This window comes from Neovison vison, chromosome 13 (assembly GCF_020171115.1).
Source record: "Neovison vison isolate M4711 chromosome 13, ASM_NN_V1, whole genome shotgun sequence".
NCBI classification, from domain to species: domain Eukaryota; kingdom Metazoa; phylum Chordata; class Mammalia; order Carnivora; family Mustelidae; genus Neogale; species Neogale vison.
The window spans coordinates 145,448,870-145,466,763 of NC_058103.1; the positions used below are offsets into that span (position 1 = coordinate 145,448,870).

The window sequence follows — 17,894 nt, forward strand, 5'->3', positions numbered from 1 at the left end:
GGGATGGCTTCCTGGGGGAAAAGCAGAAGGTCAAGCTAGGCTGCCCCGTGTGTGGAGGACAGGACGGCCTGAGGACGTGGGTCTGTGTTTGCATTCACACGGCGGGGGTGAGGGGCGAGGGGAGGCCAGGCAGCCCTGCCGGAAAGATACCGAGGGTCCAGATGCTTCCATATATGCAAGCTGAACCAGGTCAGCCTGGTTTTCCCAGATGCTCGCTAGACAAGATGTGGTCATTCATTATGAAGCAGTTGTAAAAAGACAAATTATCCACCGGGGTAGAAAAGATTAGCAAGGGAGGGGCTGGGCTCCGCAGCTTAGAGACGATGTGCTTTAGTGAGTGCTGCCTCGCCCGAATCCCGCACTGCTGCGTCCCCCGACTTCTCAGTGGCTCCCCGCAGGGCTGATGGGGACAAAGCATGCTGACACTAGTGGGACAATTAGTGGGATGACAGGGCTGGACACAAGCACACTAACGGCCTTTTGTTTCCTTCCATCCTTCTCTTCTAGGATCTGGCCCCCTAGCAGTCTCCCGGAACCTGCACAGAAACCTTCAGCTTTTCCCCTTCCCTTAGGACTTTCCTCCTGGACAGCAAGACGGACACACACAACAGAAAGCATGTTGAGTCTAAAGACGGGTGTCCCGGGCATCCCACCCAGCAAACCCACCATAGTCTTCCATCCTGACGAGAGAGGGCTCAGGAAGGGCGGCCAGAAGCAGAGAAAGGCAGCCCTCGGTCTACACGATGCCACCCACTCTTTCAGCAAGTCAGGTGTCTCAGAGAGGAGCCATCGGCCAGGGCTCCAGGCCCCACAGGAGGAGCCTGAAGTGAGCCTTCCCGCCCCATCAATAATGCAGGCGGCCCCGTGAAGGACAGGGCCACAGCTGCTTCGGGGCAGAGCTTATCCTACACCCAGCCCATGCCCCAGCACGGCCCAGGGCCTAATCGCAGGGCCCTAGGGGCGACCCGCAGATTAACTCAGCCCCATCCAGGCACACACAGATGCCTTGTTGCAAGGCCAAGGCCATGGCAGTGTATTCAGAAAACACTGGTTCCCCTCCGGTCATCACTCTGCCTTTCTTCTTCCCTCCACAGAACTGGTGCTGCCAGTGGCGATCCTGGGGCCAGGGGCGTAGATCTACGGCCAACCGGGGAAGCCTGTCCAAAGGCCCAAGGGATGCTCACCACTGGCCTCCCAGAGACAACACAGTGGCAGAAGAAGTACACGAACACAAGGTTTGAGTGGAGCCTGTGGTCAAGCTGGGCGAGGCGAGTGCACTGAGCTGTGTCTTCCCCGAAAGATCTGGGCAAGACCTCACCCCCAAGACCTGTGAATGTGACCTTACTTAGAAAAAGGGTCTTCTGTGGATGTGATCCCGAGAAGGATCACGGGATGATCACGGGACAAGATCATTCTGGATTTAGGGAGGGCCCTAAATCCAAGGACGGGTGTCCTTATAAGACACAAGAGGGGAAAAGCCGAAGACGCAGAGACAGGGAGCACGGCCACATGAAGATGAAGGCAGAGACAGGAGTGGCATTGACACAAGCCAAGACCACCAGGGGCCACCAGAAGCCAGAAGAGATAAGCAAAGATTCTTCCTGAGAGCCTCTTGAAGGAAGAGTGTCCCTGTGACACCTTAGTTGGGGCCTTCTGACCTCCAGAAGGGTAGAGTCACTTTCTGTGGTATGAAGCCTCCTTATTTGTCATGATCTATCAAGGCAACCCTAGGAAACTAATTTGGCCAGTAGCTTCTTCCCCAAGGTTCTGCTTTAACTTCTGCAAAATGGGGGTAATTGTGCTTGACCCTCTTCCTGCGCAAAGTTATTATGAGGATAAGCGATAATACATGATAACATGCTTTGTGAATTGAAAGGGACTATAAAGAGACCAGAAGTTATTATTACAGTAATGCTATTATGAACATGACTGTTCAGGGACTTCTCTGAGAGCCGTGGAAAGCAGTCATGGCCAAGACTAGGAGAAAAGAAACTGCCAGGATCAGCCCAAACCCATCCCCAATACCGAGTTAATATTTTACCAAGTCGATTAAATCTGCAAATTATACCAGAGGTAATTATCACTTTGCTTTAAGAAAACGAAATATTCCAATCTGTTTTAATCATGTCTGCTCTGCGCGTGCAGGATATTAAGAGAAGCCTGTTCAAGATACACTAATGGTCCCTAGGGTATTTCTGGAAGGGTTCTGTGCTGTGGGTTTATATCCTCTGGTGCCTCTTGCCTTTGCCTAAATTGAATCAGGGGATTCAGAATCCAAGCTTCTTTTCTTTCTAATTCATTCTTTATCTCTAAGACAATCTCTTTGATTCCTGTTCTGATTTCTGGACACAGTTCCAGGCTTCTTCGCAAGGAAAAAAAACAAAAAAAAAATAAAAACACCACCTTGATACAACCAGAAACTTCTGAGAGCAACCGTGCAAGGCCAACTGAAATTTCTGCAAACCCATGCCACTGACACAGTGCTAAGCTCTCCAAAGGAGTCTTGAAAGGTGCCTGCAGTTCTCTCAATAAGAACAACAGGTCAGGTGATCAGCCAAAACCATATCCTTCATCTGAGAAAAGTAAATGGGAAATGAGTAAGGGAAGCTTCCGGCTCATGGCCAGGGCTCTGAGATGCTAACTTGTCTGGGTCTCCATCTCCCCACCCCCAATCTGGTGATTCCACTCAGGAAGCCGCATTCTTGAGAGTGGTTTCCAGAAGGAGACAGCAAGTATGGGGGAAGTTTACTGAATTGTTTAAGGGAAGAGCCCTGGTCTTTGGAAACAGTAGACCTGGATGGTGGCAGTGCTGATTACTGTAACACTGACTCCCATTCCCGTTGATAAGCTCTGTGATCCTGGACCAGTTGTTTAATTTGGGGGTTGCTCCAAAGATGAGTCAGGACTTTGTCCATAATAGGTGCTCAATAGAGGGCTCGTCTGTCTCCTTCTCTACTATTGGAAAGGTCGTAGATACTCAGCCCTTCCAATGGAGAATGCCACCAGATCCGTTCTAATAGCAAGGACCCTCCAGTGGGGGTGGGGGGCATCTGGTTGGGGTAGGCAGAGATCCTCAATGACAGAATAAAATGTATCGAGAATTCACTGAATGCCCTAGTTAGCTCCCGCAGAAGGTGGCTCAAAGCCTCCTACTCTGGCTTTGGGATCTTCTGGCCATCATGGCTCAGAAAGCCATCTCCCCCTGGCCTCTCTCCTCCAAGGCCAAGATTCTATCTTCCTGGAAATACCCAACCCATCCCCACACCCCAGCCCACAGGCTCCACTGGGCAGACCCTGGCAATCTACAAGGCTCGTGGCAGATGGCGCCATGTGGACTAATCAGGAAGTCGTACAAGAAAATACTACCCCCTCTTCCATTTGCCAGGAACTGGGATTGTTTGGATTTTAATCATTGCCACAGTGAAAAGCCAACATGAGGCCCCTCCAGCCAAAAGATAAATTTTCCACTCTCAACATTCAACTCTTCCTCAAAAATAGACCCCTACCAGGACAAGAGGGGGGCTTCTTTATTTTCCCACGTCATTTTTTTCTTACTTAACAATGTGACAGAAATAAAATACTCTGGGACATGGCGGCCCTCACACACTGGCTCACACTGGAGGGAACGTCTTCATTCCTCCATAAGTCACATCTAGCTCACCGGTGTATTGATCCCGGGCAAAGATGAATGCAGAATCCCATGATCCTCTGGGATAAATCTGACATTTTCTTTAAATATATATCCACGGAACAACTGTTTCTGAAACTCCACGAAACAGGTCACCAGGGCAGCACACCATTGATTTCACATCCAATGATTTTTTTAGAAGGAGCACTGAACGTTTTCTCAATAATTCAGCCAACTGCGGACCCTAGATGTCCCCCAGAGAGATGCTGTCCCTCACCTCCTACAGAGGAAGGGGAAGGCATTCTGCGAGAAGTCACATGAGACTCCCAAGAAAGAGAACCCCCAGTTAGCTCCGCTATGGCAGAGCCCTTGATCGGATCTAGGGCAACGTAAGAAGGAACTGCAATCATGCACTTTTTGACAATTACTGCAGAACCGCTCCTTGAATTGGCAACAGATTTTGAGAGGCTGAGGGACAGCTAACGAGAGTGGTCAAGACCTTGAGTCCATATGCTACCCCTTGGCTAATGGGTAACCCGAAACAAGATACTTCACCTTGCTGAGTACCTCGGGGTCCCCGAATGTGAAGTGATGGTAATAATTCCTACCCGATAAATTACCACGAGGATTAAATTAAATAACGAACGTACATAATTCAAGAGATTGCTTGGCACAGTGCCTGGCACAAGAGTCAGATCTCAGCAATCGTTAGTAGTGATCTTAGCAGTCATGTTCATTTAATGCTAAGGTTTTCTTCCACCTACAAAGATGGGAATGAATATGAGGCATCAAGTCTAATGGTCTGATATTTAGCTGTCTGTGACACCTGGGACATCATCTAGGTTTTTCAGTGTTGTATAAACAAGTAAGTATATATTTATATTTTCCTCAGCTCAGGTAGTTTTTAATCAGTGTGCCTCAGGATCTCAACCCTATGTGGCTAAAGGACTGTAGTCACTATATCTGAGGAATAGCCCAGAGGGAAGGGTAAAATCCTAAGAAAGGAAGGCAACCTACAGCAGTACTGTCCTGAACTCTCCAGCACTGTTGAGATCACCTCTGTACTTCCCGGCCCTGGGATGGCCTTTCAAAGAATCAGGGCACTCAGGTCCATGAGGATAAGTAGAGTATACAAAGCCACCATGGGGTAATGGGCTATTAAGTCACTGGATGTAAATATTCCCCCTCCTCGAACAGCTGGATTGGAAAAGCTAAGATCCTGACTCATCCGTGAACTCAGGTCTTCCCAGGTGGAGGGATTCTCCAGTGGGGGATTGAAAGGCCGACAGCATGGGCAGAGATCCAAGGCTACCAACTCTTGGTAAAGTTGGTAAAGCAACCTGCATTCAGTGAATTTGGATCTGAGTCACTAAATAAAAGGGAACACATGAGCAGTGTCTCTGGAACCCTACCTCCCTAATTTCATCCATGCCTCAATTCCTTTTCAATTTATTCCTTGATTTGTTCCCTCAACAAAACACGCTGTCCTTCATGCACAGAGATGACCCTGATGACTCACACAACAACACGACTCGTTTTTTCCAGCAGTGGTCAGGAATTTTCGCTCCTTCATCCAACAAGGGTTTGCACAAAATGGCTGGAGGGGGTAGGGGAGCATCTATCAGCCTGGGAAGATAGTCCGGCCAAGCAGTCCACAGGCAGATTAAATAAATATATAGACTTGCCTCCCACCCCCCACCACTGGGATGCCCATATGCAAGCCAAATAGGCTGACAAAAGATGACGAGTGACGGAAAGGGCACGCAATTGGAAGTCAGAGGTCTGGGTTCAAGGTTGACCTCTAGGTTGGCCAGTACCTAACAATGCAATCTTGCCTGGGTCTCATGTGCCTTTTGGGGGCTCAGCACCTTCACCTTAAAATGAAGAAATACATTTTATATTGGAGATATAATAACACCTATCTCCCATAATGCTCCTGATGATAAGTCTATTTTTTTCATGATGATAAAGCTAAAGTCACATCAATGAAAGCGCACCTCATCATCCACAGAATCACTTATTATAAATTGAAAATACTCTCTCATATTATAAGTATAAATGCCATTACTACTAGTTACCTACAGACCACAGAACTAGGTCCTGCTCAGAGATAAGATCCCGGTCTTCTTCGGAAGTGTGCTGGAAAGAGCATCAGAAATCAAGCAACAAAGAGGGTGTCTCGCTCTCGCTGAACATGGTACACTCTGCGCCACCCAGCCCGAGGAGCCCCAAGGGCACACCCAACCTCGGGTAGCTCCACCGCCCCACCTTTCTCCCCACCCAACCTCTACCACCGCTCTACTGCTTGGAGGGTCTTCAAAGCCAAACTTACAATTCCCGAAGACTCAGCGTCTGGAAGAGCTGCCATGAGAGTGTGGTGAGCCGGTTACTCGACAGGTTTCTGCAAGAGCGACAGATAAAGGGCAAATTAAGGGACAGACCCGGCGTGAGTCATGCTCTTGGTAGGAAGCTTGGTTATTTCACGGGAGCCTGGCTTTGTTGTTCTTTTCTTTGTTCCATTCTGCTAACAGTGTATCCGCCAGTAGTCAAGGCCTCAGATCAGGTTTGGAGAGGATTTCAAGGAAGGGAAAGAAGTGAGAGATTTACAATGTACAAAAAAAAAAAAAAAAAAAAAAAGGGAAGAAAAAGAAAAGAACGGTTGGTCATTTTCCCACATTCTCTCACCACAGTAAAGGTTCAGGGAAACTTCTGAGGTCACCCTCCCACAGGGGGACAGAGCTCTTAGGATACACAAGCCAACAAGCTTTCTTCTTCATTTTTATTATTGAAGTGTCACAGACATTTAAAAAACTGGGCATATTTAATGCATACATCTTGATGAATTTCCAGGCAAGTGTATACCCATGAAACTGTCACCATAAACAATGCCATAAACTTAACCATCAACTTTTTAAAAATTTCCTCCCTCCCTCTCCCTCTCTCTTTCTTTCTTTCTTTCTTTTTTTTTTTTTTTTGCTATAACCATTAATATAAGATATAACCTCTTAACACATTTTTAGGTGTACACACCACCTAATTAATGACTCATGACACTGTACAGTACATCTCTAGGACTTACTCGTCTTGCATAAATGAAATTACGTCCCCTGTTACCATCAAGAATTCTTAACATTCACAATAGTGGGAAACCCTGCAGGTCACCTACGATTTCTTCTACCCAGTCCCTCCCCCAGCAAAGAGGCCCATCCGTGATCAAGACATCAGCCTTTTGTTCACACTTCTGTTCTCCTTCTAATGGCTATTTAATTGTTCTCATTAGGATGTACAGAGGAAAGGAGTAGCCATTAGTCTTCCAAATAATAGAAGAAACACACCCACGGTGATCACGTTGCCAGGCTCAACAGACGACTCTTGACATGACAACAGCCCTTCAAGGCGGCAGTTAGACACGGTCGGAGTCAACATGATCCCGTAGGAGCACTATTCCTGGTAAGATGCCACGCAGGTCAACATTATACACACACACACACACACACACACACACACATGTGTGCATGCAGTGGTGCCAATTAAACACACAGGTGATGAACGCAAGTCCAGACTCCTGTTCACGCACACGCGCATACGCTCTCCGCACACCTCTACTTAGATGACTTCTACAGCAGACACTTGGGGAGGAACCAAATACAGACTCCTTGGGGGAAATGAAAGGGGCACAAATGAGAAGGTCTCTCTGAAACTTACATTCAAGTCTCAAATGAATAAGCAAGGCAACGGCAGTTTGCCAATGACAGAAGGAAGGGGACCAACCAAGATGCCATCATGGATGCCGGAGAGGGAGATACCTCCTTTACACAGGCGCTTCGGGAGGTGTCCTCCAAGAGGGTAGCATCGAGCTGAGGCTAGGGCTAGAATGAACCGGTGCCAGGGCTGGGGTTTTCTGGGCAGTGGGAGCAAGAAGAGCAAAGGCAGAAAGGGGGCCAGTGGGAAAGGAGTTAGGGGAGAGTGGTCGGGGGTAAGGAGGAGACGCGACAGCCACAACCACCTTGCCGGCCATGGTGAGAACTTTTGGGTTTTTATTTTAAGGAGCAAAGAGAAGGCACTGGATGGCTTTAAGTAGGGAAGGGACATAATCTAATTACCATTTCTTAAAGTAAGAGACCAAGCCTGGAAGCTGGCAGACGATTAGGAGGCTGCGGTAGTGTTGAGGAAGGGGATTAGAGATAACGAAGCAGGTGGATTCAAGGAGGGGGGGAGAGCGCCACCAGAACCTCCTACTGGATTGGGCCTGGGAGAGGAGGGAGCAAGACGCCAACCATCAGGCCAGCAGCCAGATCACTTAGTGAGACCAGGAAGGCTGTAAAAGCATGATATCTGGGGTGCAGATCATGAGCCTCCCCTTGCAAATGCTAAGTCTGAGATGCCTGTGAAATATCCAGAAAGAGAAATCGGCTAGGCTGGTGGATACCTGCGTCTGGAGGTCACGGGGAAGTCCAGGCTGGTGGCATCACAGACGGCACACACCGATTTCACAGGGACGGATGGCACACACAAGGACAACCTAAGGGACAGGGCTTCCCCTTCATATCTGAGGCAGCCCTACCCTTGGTGACAGCCGGTGACTGTGTTAGAAAGACGGCCCCCTTTTTGCGGGGGCAGGGGACTGGTGGGCAAAGGGGATGGCAGGAGCAGATCCCCAGGCGTCCTGTTCCACTCCCCCCACACCCAGCACTTTCCATAGTGTCCTCCAGCCCGCACATCCCTGTCTACAGGAGACACCTCCGGAGCCCGCTTCCTGCGGATGGAAGGAAGAGCTCGAATTGCATATGAATCACCAAAGCTTATAAACCTTAACCTGTCCGCACACTCGGCTCCCTAAAACCCCTACTCCCGGTCCGTCGTGGGCCTGCAAACTTCCTCCATGCCCCAGTGATCAGAAGGAAAGGGAGATAAAGGAAGGCCTGCATGGTGGCCACTTAAGGACACCAATGGGGCACGGCTCCCCTGACCCACCTCCTGCTCAGGAGGGTGGAGTGGGGATCTGGTGCACATGCCGGGCGAGCGGCTGGCTTTACACTGGGTTTTGCACCTGAAGCTGAGACCTTGGGGTCAAGGATTCTGGGTCTCGGTACCGCGCTTGGGTCCCCATTATGCTTAGCCTCTGTGAGGTTCCAGCAAATGTGAGTGACTCACCCAGGTGGAAGCCTTCTGTCCTGTTCTCCCGGCTCACTATCTGCCCACAACCGCAGCAGCGGCAGCCGACGTCAGACAGGCCCGCCAGCCGTGAGGTCTCCTCCTCACTCCAGCACCTCCTTGAGCAGAACCCCCGGTTCTAAAACCGAGCAGCACCCCACGACAGCAGCCAGGAACCCCAGATTCGCCGAGCGCTCAGAAGCAGCCCCGTCTGTCTCTCCCCCTCCCCACCTCCGGGAGAAGCAGGGACTAAAGCGGGTGTGAGGCAGGTGAAGTGGGGACCCTGCCCATCTCTGAGGGAAGACCAGCCTGGGAGCGTGTGCCGGCGGGTTCCTGGGGAGCCTGAGGCAGGGATCAGGCTACCAGCAACGTCCTTTCACAAAGGTCATGTTTTGCTACATTAGGCAGAAATGTCATGAGAAAATTGGATTCTAGAAGAAAGAAAATAACAGGCATTCTGGGCAAATAAAGACTAAGAAATAGTATTATCTCCTTATTACAAGCTGGAGAGGGGAGGGGGGCCTGGGACATTCGGGAAGGGGGAGGGGGGCCCCTGTTCTCCTGGGGTTGTCTTGGCTTCATCTCCTTCCTGCCACGCCCACCAAGCCCAGCCCAGAAGAGAAAGGGCCCCTGGATTCCTCCAGCTCTTTGGCCAGATGGAGCAGCCGCTGCAGGACTCACGGGCTGTGTCCAGGACGACCAGCTCCCCTCCTCCCCAGCCACCTCCCTGGAACACAGACCATCTCCTCCCGTTGGAGGGAAAGCCTGACCTTACCTCTTCTGCATACCAGCTACTCTCCTGTGCTCCCACCTCCCTGCCAACCCGTACTACCACTAAAACCAACAGCCACCACTCACCAAGGGCTTACTACTGAACACCGGGTACTGTGTTCAGCAGTTTTACATTCATGACCCTATTTGGTATATGCAACGGAACCAGGCGGGTGTTACTAACATCTCTGCGGTCGATCTGAACGGGTCTGAGTGGCCTTAAGGCAAAGACTCGGTCAAGAAGCAACAAACCACACCCCGGAACGTGCGCAACGGAGGCGCAGACATGTAAATTCCCAGGTACGTGCGCACACACACATACCCTCGGTGTATGTTGCCAGAGATGGGCACTGCGCTACATGAGTCCTTGGAGGAAGGCAGTGCACACAACCTGCACAACTGTACATGTACCCAGTACCGCGCCAGAGAAACGTGAGAGAGAAGCCCCCAGCCCCAGAGACAATTATGTACACAGAGGACAAGCAAGGCAAACAAAGAGCCACCCCAAGACAAGCAGGGCACACCTCTGGCCACCCTTCCCTCACGGGCATTTATAAATGCTCATGGTGCATGAAAATGGGGACGCTGAGACACAGGGCTTTGATTGACCGCCCCACTCAGAACTCACTACCCCTGATTTTCCGCCCAGCTAGTGCCCCAGCTGGATTTGCCTGCCACCTGTAACTGATGGGCTGGCTATCCTGCTCATCAGACTCGAGGGTTAGGAACCATCCTGCCTCCGGCCCCACAGCAGCATCTTCCAGAAGCCTCGTCCCTGACAGATCCATTATCCCCCATCTCTGACTTGTGCTAGGGTCAATGGCCAGGTTCCCAGCCACCTGACCACTGGAATTAATTTGGTGAGCAAGATTTTATGAGATGAGGCATCAAATACTTTCCCAAAACCAAGCTCTGTGACATGGCCCCCGTATCCCTCATCTGAGACTACCAAACAGCCATTAATTCTGTCCCGCACTGCTGGCTCTCTCACAGTCCAGACTCTGGGGCCCAGAGTAATGAACAATGACGAAGCTCCTGGGTGCTCTGGGAACAGGGAGCCAGACACACAGATGGCCAAAATCGGACCCAGCGGAAACAGAGGGCTGAGATGGCCCTTTCTTCCATTAACCCTTTGGCGAACACGGGCCCTCCCTGGCATAACACCTCAGCATGGCCAGCAGCCTCATGACCTTCCTAAAGGGGACAGCCGACTCCAGCAGGATAGAACCCATGACCTAGGAGGATGTCGCCCTCCACCCTGGGAACCCTGCTGTCCAACCAGAGGTCACTCAAGATGGATCCTGTTGCCAAGAAAAGGCAACCAGATGAATTCCTGAGTTGCCCCAAAGGCACCAAGTCTATGGGGGCTGAGACTTGAGGAGGGGACACTAAGCTCCATCCACGAGTGATCCTGAAGCTGGGAGACTTCGCAGAGTGCCTGGATGTACAACATGGCTGACGTTTCGAAGGGCTTCGTCCTCTCTCCAAGCCCAGGAGGCAGGTGGTGTTTCAAGACTGGAGTGTGTAAGGAATCGCTGGAAGGTGCCAGGTTCCCTCTTTGAACCCCCCAAACTCTCTTTTCCATCTTCCCAGACCTGTGGGCCCCTGGGCCCCCCACAACTCTCCTTACATCTGTATAAATACACAGGATGCTAATGGAGCCCCCTCTCCAAAGTCATTATCACTGTGTGATAGTCTGTGTCTCCTCTCCTGGGCCCCCCACCCTCTTCCTCTATTTACCTCGCACTCTGTTTTGGGCTCCACCCTGAGCCCTCGGACCATCTTCCAGGTTCCTGTTTATAAGTCCCATCCCCTCTGCCCTGGACTTGGATGTGAAACTCGCCTCAAGAAACCCTTTGGAGTAAGAAAAGAAAAAAGAGAGAGAGAGAGAACACTGAGAACCAGGAGCGTGTTCAGCTGCAGCCCAAAGACAAAGGTGACTTCTCCTAGAGGATCCATTCCACTGCCTGCAAAAGGCCTATTCTGAACACTGTCCTGGCTCAGAGCATCAAGCACGGCTAACCAGCAGAGGTCAAGGCCCTTCTCATCTTGTAGGCTCCAGGAGCTGTGGCTTACTGGCTGCGTCAATCATGATCTCAATCTCATTTCCTTTATCCAAGAAGGCAGGAATTTGAAAGGTGCAATTCCTTGGGCGCCTGGGTAGTTCAGTCAGTTAAGTATCAGCCTTCAGGGGCACCTGGGTGGCTCAGTGGGCTAAGCCTCTGCCTTTGGCTCAGGTCATGATCTCAGGGTCCTGGGATCGAGCCCCACATCGGGCTCTCTGCTCAGCAGGGAGCCTGCTTCCCCTTCTCTCTCTGCCTGCTGCTCTGCCTACTTCTGACGTCTCTCTGTCAAATAAATAAGATCTTTAAAAAAAAAAAAAAAGTATCAGCCTTCAGCTCGGGTCATCATCTGAGGATGCTGGGATCAAGCCCTGAGTCTGGCTCCTGGCCCAGCAGAGATCCTGCTTCTCCCTCTGCCCCTCCCCTCACTTGTTCTCTCTCTCTCTCTCAAATAAATAAATAAAATCTTAAAAAAAAAAAAAGAAGTGCAATTCTTCCTTCCCTTTCGTGACATCAGATGTCCTGTTGGCAATCTGTCTGTCCTCCTTTCATTTTCCCCATAAAAGAAACATCTCCTCGGTCTTCGTGGAAATAGCCAAGTCCCTCCCCTGCCACCCCATACCAGGATTCTTTTGAAATTGCTGAAGTACATGGAGGGAAGGTCAAGAAAAGAGAACCACCACCCCATCCCCATGCAGCACCAACCCCACATAGAGTTTCCTAGAAAGGAACCAACCCACCAGAGAGGGAGGAGGCTGCCAGTCTACTGCCCACTTCTCCAAGACCCAGGGCATGTATGCTGCATTGATCTTGACCTTGTGACTTTGTGTACAGTCGGCCCCGCACCAGAGGTGACTGTAGCCCACCATGAGGAGTCATGAAGGTGGTTGCCACCAACCTCCTTGAGATGAACCGGTGGGAAGGAAGGAAGCGCCATATGCAATCTCATCCCCCAGGCCTGCTACCAGCCACCAAGGAGGCTGTGCGAGCCAACCTCTTAAAATCCAGTGCCTGTGACAAGGAAGCAGGGGCTGCCACCCAATGTTCCTCTTAAAGACCAAGAAATATTTTTCTACATCATTGATATATTTGCTTTCCCCTCAATTAAATTGCTGTAAAAGGGGGTGGGGGTTAAGGCCATTTGAGCCATTTTTATTCAGCTAAATTACACTGGATGGCTCATTTAATGAACTTTAATGAAGCCAAAATGCTTTCTCTAATCAAATCTCAAGTGACGTGACTGGTCTCTTGACCTTAGATCAGGAGACTGGAGGCAGCTTTTCTACAAGGTCCTGTGCTGGGCTGGACCAGGGTTTCCCAGAGAATGTTCCTGGGAATCTTAAATCTGTAGTATGTTAATGGATATTATAAGGGCAAAAAAATTCATGTTGCTTGAAAAATGTGGTTTTAAACAAATTAAATGGGCTCATTTATTGCAGAACTCCTCAGAGCCTTTATAAAGAGAAGGATCTGACCTACTGAGTCTCAAACTTATTGGACCAGAGAACCTTTTCCATCAGGCATCCAACCAAAAATGTCACCCCACATAGCATACAGAAATGATGGCTGTGGTCAAGAAATAGGTATTTGCTCTTGGTCCAGCATTCTTGGCTCACAGCTACCAAAACCCCTGGAATTTCTTGAGCAGTAAAAACAATGAGAACATCTTTTGTTATAATATTTGAGCTCTTCTCCTCAGCTCCTGAGATTGCTTCAGAGAATGAGGGGACTTTTGCAAAGCCCCTGAAGATGGGGGCTGGTTGCCAGGGGAACCAACCATAGATAGAGGACTAGAACTTTCAGTCCCACCCCCTGATTTCTAGAGAGGGGAGAGGCAGTGGAGGTTGAATCAATCACCAGTAGCCAATGATGGACTCAAATAGGCCTAAGTAATAAAAGCCCCACATAAACCCCATTTTAAAAAAGGGGGTCCAGGGTTGGTGAATCACAACACTTCCACGTGCCACCAGGCCACATCAAACTCCACAAGGACAAAAGCTCCTTGGTTCGAGACCTGGCCTTATGTATCTCTTCATCCAGCTGTTGATTTGTACTCTTTAATATCCTTTGTAATAAACCAGTAATCCAGTGAGTAAATTAGTTTCCTGAGTTCCGTGAGCTACTCTAGTAAATTAATCGAACCCAAGGAGGGGGGGGTCATGGGGACCTCTGATTTACAGCCAGGGTATCAGAAGCACCAGGAAGATTCTGGACTGGGGACTGGCATCTCAAGTGGGATCTGATGCTGTCTCTGCGTAGACGGTGGCAGAATTGAGTTGAACTACAGGACACCCAGCTGGTGTCCCAGAATTGCTTGGTGGTATGGGGAGAAAAACCCACGCATTGGAAACTGGGTGCAGAATCATTCATCATGGAGAGCCGGGCTCGGCAAGCTAGCATCTGCAGGCCAGCACTCTGTTCTTGTAAATAGATTTTTGGAATACAGCCACACCCCTTCATGTCTGTGTTGTCTGGACCCACGTTCGAGGGGAAATAATGGCCCTCTGAAGAGGTCCACATCCAAGTCCCCAGAATCTGAGAATAGATCAGTTTCTGCTGCGAAAGAGACTCCGTGAATGTAATTAAGAGTGTGGACCTTGAGATGAGAAAATTATCCTTAATTATCCCCTGGCCCCAGGGCAATCACAAGCATCCTCAAAAGTGGAAGGGCGGAGACAGAGAGGTCAGAGAGGGATGTGACTAAGGAGGAAAGGAAAAGACCTGGGTTGTGCTGGCTTTGAAGATGGAGCCCAACGCCACCTGCCAAGGGCTGTGTGTGGCCTCTAGAAGTTGGGAGAGGCAATGAAACAAATTCTCCATGAGCCTCCAGAAGGGACCCCAGCCCTGAGGACACCTGGATTTTTTAGCCCAGCAAGGAGCATGCTGGTTCTACGCTACACAGTGTAAGACAAGACATTGGTGTTTTTAAGCCACTATGTTTAGGGTGATTTGTTACAGCAGCTACAGCAAACTCATACACCCTCGGAGCCTGCGTCAGAGACACAGGGTTGAATAGTGATCACAGAAGATAGAAAATACTCAGTATGTGGACCGTTCCAGAAAAAGTGTGCCAGCCCTCACCTGTGAAAATATAATGGGAGCCATATACGCAAATTCAAATTTTCTGGTGGTCACATTTTGAAAAGTGAAAAGAAAGAGATAGAAGAAGTTGTACTCACACGTTACACTTTACTCAATAAACATAAAGTGTCATCTATTTATAGGATCAATCTAATAAATGCTAATGAGATAATTCATTAGCATTTGTGTGCGTGTTCTGTCTTTGAAATCCACGTGTACTTACACTCACAACACACCTCCATTTGGACTGGCCACATTTCAAGAATCTAAGAGCCATGGATGGCAGCTCTCGACCATCTGCACAAGCCAGGCACTGACCGGGGTCCCTCAGTGGACTGGAGCCGCCAACAGGTAGAGAAGTAGAACTCTTAAGTTCTCCAAAGGGCAGCTGTCCTCTCCCCAGGTGCCAATCCGTCCCAGAACCCAGCAGACCCGCGGCTTGTCGTGGGGAACAGAATCACTCCGGTCATCCCCAGCCACGTGGCAACACCAGCAGGAAGGTGCCGGCGTCCTCTCGAGCTGGAGAAGCTCAGGACAGGCAGGGACAGAGGCATGCTGAGGAGATGGAGAAGGAGGGTGTCCCCACACAGGAGACACTAGGCTTGGGTGTGATCGCTGGACGTTCGGTATGCCCGGCCCACCTAATCCAGTCCAGGCTCCGCCTTGAAGTTCAAGTCTCTTCACACGATGACCTCAACCCCCTGTTTGCATGTCCTTCCCATCACTACCCACCTCCCTCCCCATAACAAACCCTGAAGACGTCCCATCCCACAACTCGGGATCCCCGAGTTGGCGGAGCCCTCACGGCTTCCTGGCACTTCCCCGTCTCCACACCACGGCGCCCGGCGCCCTCTACCCATTCACGCTCTTGCTCCCTGTCCTGTAGGCCCAGTTCAGATGGTCCTAAGTATGACCAGTGACACCCAGTGTGCAACCTTCTTGCCCCCTCTTCCTCCCATGCATTTAGTCTGGGCCCATGTGTCAGGCCGCCGGCTTTGAAGGACCGCTCTGAGGCTGCTGGCCTCCTCCCACGGCAGACTGCTCTTCCTGCAAGTGGAGAATCACCTCTTTGTGGCTGGAGAGCCCTCACGGGCCCCAGAGCAGAGCAAAACTCAATAAATGTACAGAGAATTCAGCTGAATCCCCACAGAACGTGGGCATCATCCCGGACCGGGCGCCGGCCCTTCCTCTGCTGCCTCCATGTTCTGGGACCCCGGGTATACTCCCCGACCTCTCTGCTCTTGTGCACGCTGGGGATACGGACAGGGCCTGTCCCTTCGACTGGCAGTGAGGGCTAAACGGGCTGCGGTGAACGGGGCACAGAAAGCAGCTGGCACAGGGCCGGGACCTCGACAGACACAGTCTATCATTGTTCAAGCGCGGCGTCTCTCCCCTTATCGGCCCATCTCCAGTCGCCGCTGAAGCTACAACAGGCCCAAGACCATGCGAACAGGTGCCAGAGATCCAGGCGATGACCTCCTGAACTCAGCCATCAACAAAATCTCAGTTCAATGATAGAACAGAAAAACCCACTTTCATGAGACAACAAGTAGCATCTACACCCCCCCTGCCCCCCAGGAGATGCACTGGGACCCGAACTCTGGCCCAGCCTACTGCCCACATGCCTGGGCTGAGCCTGAGGGCCCCACGGGTCCAGGGAAGGTGGAGAGCTCACTGTGAAGCCTGGGGGCAGACGTCTGGTCGCAGGGCTCACGAAAAGGCCTTGACATGAGCTCTGAGCCTCCACACAGGCTGCCTCTCGCCAGGCCTTGAGCGTTATGGAGACTGTTTCGAGGGGTTTTGCTCCTTGGGAGTTTCTTTTCAGACAAATTAACCAAAAGCTAATTGCCCTGAAGCAGGAGAGCTCTCTCTGGAACCCCAGGGTCGGGGGGATGAGACCTGACACACAGGAGACGTTCCGACCAGCGGGCCTCTCGGGAGCAGAGCCAGCCAGGCCTGGTTCAGGGAGCCACAGCCCCCAACACAGATCCTGGTCCATGAACACTGAAGTGGGGACACTCATGTTTCACTGGAGAGCCGTTGTGACAGGAGAAAAATAAAGACACACAGAAAGCAACTGCGGGACAATCAAGAAAGTAACTAGAAGCAAAGCAGGGGCTATCGAGGGAGGGGGAGAAGCCACAGGAAGCATGGTTGAGGCCCCCCGGGGGCTGGTGAGGAAAACACCAAGCACGTTGTCAGGACAGGGAACCCCGAGTCTGGGGAGGCTGGCAGGGAGAAGGGCAGGAAGGAGCAGGAAGGCCAGGTCACCCCGCTCTTCAAGATGTAGAAAGCATGTTTCTGCTTATTATCTTTTAGCTACACCAGGCACCTAAGTTCTCTGTTCTAAGATCTACTCTTGGGATTCAAGGAAAACCGATGGGTCTCCCCAAAACAACCACATGATGCAGAGAAAGCTGCTTTGGTCCGTTTATAAGGAAATGTGATTAGGCCCACATCGCACTTGATCCCTTCTTTCACGATGAGAGGTTGGAAGGAGACCAGGCCCAAGCGGGGGCTTGAGGTTAGCATCTAGGGCACGGGTTCTCCAGCCCCGGGGATCGGCAGCACCTGGAAGCTGAGAAGACCTAGATAACGAGGCTCTCCCTCCCAGAGTTTCTGAGTCAGGGTCTGGCCTGGAATTTGCATCGCTGAGCAGTTCCCAGGGGGAGGCTGATGTCCCCGGTCTGGGAACCACACTCCCAGAGCCACTGATGTAGTGAAATTCTGTCTTTCCAATGAGTGGAGTTCACCTCCTATCAGCTCCTTCTGTCCCGAAAACCTGGATGATCATATGTGTTGGAGAGAATAAAACAGCCACACGCCCAGTTGTAAAGGGACGCCGTGTGAAGAGCTGAGGGACCTCCCACAGGAGCTCCTGGGGACAGATGTCGCTGTTAATGACAGAAAGGGGATGGAGCACCCCGACCTGAACCCGGGTAGGGGAGTGCCAAGGGGGAGGCGCTACCAGGCAGTCAGGAGAACGGCTGCAACAGAGCTAGAAACTGACAAAACTGAGTAGACTGGGACCCTGCCCAGCTGCCCGGTGGAGGGGTCCCCTTGAGGCCAGAGGATGCACCAAGAAGCAGAGACCTGAGCCCAGAACCCAAGGGTTTTTCCTAGGAGCTTGGAGCATGGTGTCATCCCTTAGGATGAAAAAGCTAACGGAGGCCACTCTCTCCCGAGCTGGCTTTGTG

At 51.0% G+C, this 17,894-nt stretch overlaps 1 protein-coding gene across 1 annotated transcript in view; it reads right to left on the reverse strand.

Annotated features, from left to right (window-relative positions):
- LOC122893040 (NT-3 growth factor receptor-like) overlaps positions 1 to 17,894 on the reverse strand; it is a 271,355-nt gene that overhangs the window by 156,109 nt on the left and 97,352 nt on the right. Inside the window, exon 5 of the mRNA XM_044229813.1 lies at positions 5,961 to 6,029. Coding sequence (XP_044085748.1) covers positions 5,961 to 6,029 — 69 coding nt within the window. The remainder of the gene's footprint in view (positions 1 to 5,960; positions 6,030 to 17,894) is intronic.